Here is a 4,949-nt window from a genome sequence, read left to right as displayed (position 1 = left end):
TCGTACATGCATGTAGGGAAGTCATGCTTCATGAGATGATGTGGAAAGAGTGGTGTTATTGTTATTGTTCGTACCACAACGTTATTAAGAAATGAGCACGCTTTTTCTGCGATACAGTAAATGAATTAACACCGATCTTTATTGCACAACAGTGCTCTCTCTCTGATCGCAAATCATTTCAAGATTTGACCGCGTCAAATTCCAACCCTAAAGTTGCACGTAATTTCTAAAATACCGGGATCTACTTATTAGCCACAAGTTTTTGTTTCTGACACTTTTTACCCTATTCATCGGCAATTTCTTCAAAATAGGCCATTTAAGCAAGTTTGTTTCATTCTTTGTCCCTTTAAAGAACTTTGCATTCTTCTAGAACTTGGGTCCCACTGTCATCCTGACGTTCCTCTGACTCGCCTCCACATTGAAGGTACATCCCGCGAGGCACTGTCGCTGTGGCGTAGGGGTTGCCTGCGCCTGAGTTGTAGTCGGACAAGCTCCCATGAATCGATTTGCACCTTCTCCTAGTCCTCGTTTCATTGCATGGGAGTTAGGGTAGCGAAGGCGAGCCGTAGGGTAGGCTAAGGTCACACCATCGAGGTGATCACGGAAGGAAGATTAGGCACACTAGGTAGATATTTCTAAATTTCCTTCTTTCTAGATTGTCAACAGTAGAAATCCCGGCGCTAACCCCTCTATAATACCAGTTGCGGTGGCTTCGACTTCAAGACTCCACCACCACCATCGATTGCGCTACCAAATCGCAAACTCGCATTCAGGGAGAGAAGGGACTTGCTCGGGTGTGATTTAGCCCGACTTGGGGTTGCTGTTTTGGATGAATTAGCTTGCTTGATGCCTCATCTGCCGCATCAGGACGCACCCACATGAGCGCACCATCGATAGCCACGTCCTACTAATAGTAGGCCTCGCCTAACATAGTGGGGGCAAAACCCTAGAAGGTATAAAAATTGAAGAAACCCGCTTAAATTAATGGGGTATTTTGGAGAAACTTCTACTAAATGGGTAAGAAATGCCACAAATTGTAACTTGAAACTTAGAGGAGTAAATAGTGGGATTCACCCTTTCTTCTAAAATGTCAAATTGTTAAATCAAGAGTAATGTCGTAATGCTCACACCCACGGACTCTGATTTAAGACTTCCTAAGTCTATTGAGCCTTAGACACTCAGAGAACATAATGGATATCCCGTCCTACATCAACTAAGTCTCAACTTGTTCACAATATACACGCTGATATAATTTGAACATGTATAGATAATTATTAGTCATTACAGGTATACGAACAACAACATCAAATGCCCCAACTTGTAACCATTCTCCAACAACAGAAATGATCCATACAGTACATATGTACATGACACACCAGCCTCACACTCTCACATATCCTAATCAATCGAGATCAATTATATAACCCATTGCAATAGTATGTATATAGTATGTATTATGCTTCTACCCTACACTACATGCACAAATAACGAAATCTGCACAAGATCACAAACGAATAATGATGGCCAATACACACTACTGTGTATGGCCGAGCAATAGCAGCATGCAGCACCCACCGATCCATATCATATATTCACATCTACATCAAGCTGTTGTAGTTGTAGTGCTCCTCCTGCACCTGCAGCCCAAGGTCCATCAGCTCCCCACCACACTGATCCCCGGCGCCGTCCCTCAAACCAGCGCCGCCGCCCTGAAGTTGCTGGCTGAAGTCGAGGATGCTGTCGTAGCTCGTCAGCGGTGGCATGTCCGCGAAGGGGTCCATGTCGGCGAGCGAGACGCCGGCCGCGCCGTGGGTGTGGTGATGATCACAGGACGTGAGCTGGTAAGGGTGGCCTCCGGCGCCAAGGGAAGAGAACGGCGCCGTAGGCGAGTGGTGATACTGAGGATCGTGGCAGGCGGAGGAGCTGACGTAGTTGGATCCGCTCACGGCAGCAGCGCTGCGAGCCATGCCCCCGACGATCTCTTGCTCGCCGTCCATGGCGTACTCCGTGTCAGCTTTCTTCTTGTGGAAAACTCTGCACAACACCCAGTCCTCCTGCACAGACACAATCCAAATGAAAACACACATATTAGCATCTCAAATCAATTGAAAAGACTCAAGCAAGATCAGATGCCAATTAAACAGACCTTGGGTGGGGCGTGAGGGTTTTCGATGCGGAACTCGTGCATGACCCAGCAGGTTTTACTGCCGTTGGGGGCGCGGCCGCGGTAGAAGACGAGGGTCTTGCGCATGCCGACGATGGCGGCGCGGCCAGAGCGGGATGACGACGACCTCGGGCTGCGGATGACGCGGTCCTTGCCTGTGGCCTTCCAGTAGCCGGACCTGGTGGCGCGGTTCGTGCGCAGCCCCGTCGCGTACTTGCGGTCGCGGAAGCTGAAGAAGTACCACTCGTTTGTGCTCAGTTTCGCCACGTCTGCATACCACCATGGCCAGCCAGACGCACAATTAGCAACAGAAACTTCAGTGGACGTTGATTAGGATTTTTCAACCCCAAGTGTACACGCAAACGTATGTGCTCAATTAGATCATATCCTGTTGTACAATTACAGATAGAAAGAGAAGTCGAGGGGCAAAAGAATGTATGCACTAGTCCTTTTAAGCCTCAAAACATTGGGGAATTTTAAGTTTCTTGGTAGAAGTGCTCATAGAGGGGAAGGGGTGGAGAAAAAACGCTGATATAAATTTGCCACTTGCAAGCCAATTCCTTAATTAATCCAAAGAATTCTACTACAGTACTGCAGAGTTAGACAGATTAATTATAGGAAGTTCATGCTTGCAGTGGTAGCCCACTTAATAAAATTCTTAGGAGAAACTTGTGCTAGAAGCAACACAGTACTTGCAGGAATTGCTAGGATCGAGATGGTATATGCATGCATATACAATCTTTGTTTTGCATGTATATACAAACGGTATGACAAGTTGATGAGTAGTACTAATTTAGTGCACTAATTAACAAAAACGAAGACAAGACCCAATTGGAGCCAATAAAACGCGGTTGCGTCCTTAGTAAATCATTCCATGGAATGGAGTTAAGTTAATTAAGAGACATGTAGCTTGCTGGAGAGGGACTAACAGCATACTGGATCGAGATCGATCAAGTAGCTAGTAATTAATAAGATTGCTGGAGAGGGACAAGAGAAGGATGGGGTACTACGTAGTAACTATATATCTAACAGTAGTTAAACTGACCTGGCAGCTCCCATGGCTCGTGGACGTGCAGATCGACCTCCACCATGGTCCCGGCGGCTCCTCCGGCGAAGCGCTGGTTGGCCACCTTGCCGTGCAGGTAGTGGCACACCAGCTCCTCGTCGCTCGGGTAGAAGCGGAACCCCGGCGGCAGCGTCATCTCGATGTCCCTCAGCCCCATGGAAACACTTATCTCTCTATCTGTGCACTATCTTCCCTCTGAAACCTCCCCCTGCTCAGCTCAGCTCGACTCTCTCTACAATTTGAATTGTGAATTGCGATGTGTACTACGGGTATGGATGAGAGATCTCGATGAACTTCGTTGCCTAAAGGCACCAATTGAGCTAGCTCTAACTAGCTAGACGGAGGAGAGAGAGATTGACAAGATCTCCAGAGAGGAGAGAAGAAGCTAGGTATGTAGAGTAGGTAGCAGGAATTAGGCAGGGCATATATCTATGTTGCTGTAGCTTGAACCTTGTGTGAGGCTAGAGTATGTATGAATGAGGTTGGGAGCTTGGTGGGCAGGAAGGAAATATATATAGCTTGGCGCTGCCGCTGCCGGAGCCCTGGACCGGACCGGAGGGAATAATTGTATGTAGCTAGGAGGAAGAAGTGTATGGGAGCAAGCAACAAGGCCGGGGTGATGATACAATAGTACAGCTACAAAGCCTTGTCTACCCTGTAGCTCGACCGGTCCGGCCGGCGGTCTCCATCACCCTCCCCTCCCCGCGTGTGCGCGTCGGCCGGTGGCGCGGCCGGACGGATCCAGAGCTAGCTAGCAATGGAGTAAGTACTCTACGCATTAATTCCCAGGCGCAGGGGCCGGGGAAATTAAACGGAGGCGGAAGAGGCGGAGGAGGGGGAGGACGTACGACGGCACACGCGTGCACCGGCTAGCCGGTGTCGCGATCGATCGGGCACGACGATGCTTGCGCAGCACGAACTCCGAGTGATGTGGTGGTGGCTTTAGCTGGGCAGAGAGGGAGAAGAAGAGAGGGGAGGGAGGAGGTGATCCAGGCTCGCAAGGAAGCCCCGGTTTGCTCGTCCGGAGCCCCACAGTAATGTACGCAGCAACATATATGCCACTGTCGACGCGGCCACATTTAGCATCAGCCAGGGCTAATTATTAGCCCATTATCACACACTCCACATATAGTTAGTGTTGTTCATCATTCCATCATCACCATCATCATCATCATCATCTCTCTCTCTCTCTCTCTCTCTCTCTCTCTCTCTCTCTCTCTCTCTAATTTTCTCTCTCTGTCCAAGATCTCTCTAGCTCTAATTTTCTCTCTCTGTTCAAGATCTCTCTCTCTCTCTCTCTCTCTCCCGCCTTTATGTGTGCGTACGTGTCTGGCTAGTTAAATTTTGCTTGCAAGTAAGTGCATGTATTCGTACAGACAATTACAGGGCGTAGATTACTTATTCAAGCAACCAATTAAGTATATATTCATAGCTGGGGATTAATAATGGACAGTACGTTTTTATTTACGCAGAAATGATGGACAGTACGTGTGATAAACTTAAAGCAAGGTACGTACGTGTATCTATCCACATATCCAGCTACTCTTATTATTATTATTACCTCTTAAAACGAGAGGTACGATTTGATCTTAATCTCACACTGTGCAGTACTACTGTCGTTCTTCTCTTCTGCTAGGAGAGAAAGGTAGATTGCTAATAAACCTAGCGATCGAGAGTTAAAGGTGGTAAGTACGTACGTGCGTACGTGCACGGCCGCGC

The 4,949-nt window shown here is 48.0% G+C and overlaps 1 protein-coding gene across 1 annotated transcript; it reads right to left on the bottom strand.

Annotated features, from left to right (window-relative positions):
• Positions 1-1,249: 1,249 nt before the first annotated feature.
• Positions 1,250-4,181, bottom strand: LOC123128908 (NAC domain-containing protein 92). The gene is made up of 3 exons (XM_044549021.1): positions 3,210-4,181; positions 2,147-2,433; positions 1,250-2,054 (listed from the first exon to the last, which is right to left on the bottom strand). The coding sequence occupies exons 1-3, from the start codon at positions 3,385-3,387 to the stop codon at positions 1,599-1,601; spliced, it is 921 nt and encodes a 306-aa protein (XP_044404956.1). The 5' UTR covers positions 3,388-4,181; the 3' UTR covers positions 1,250-1,598.
• Between the last annotated feature and the right edge of the window lie 768 nt (positions 4,182-4,949).

This window comes from Triticum aestivum, chromosome 6A (assembly GCF_018294505.1).
Source record: "Triticum aestivum cultivar Chinese Spring chromosome 6A, IWGSC CS RefSeq v2.1, whole genome shotgun sequence".
Lineage (NCBI taxonomy): Eukaryota > Viridiplantae > Streptophyta > Magnoliopsida > Poales > Poaceae > Triticum > Triticum aestivum.
The sequence above is the reverse complement of the archived record's forward strand: the minus strand, read 5'-3'. Positions and strand labels throughout refer to the sequence as shown.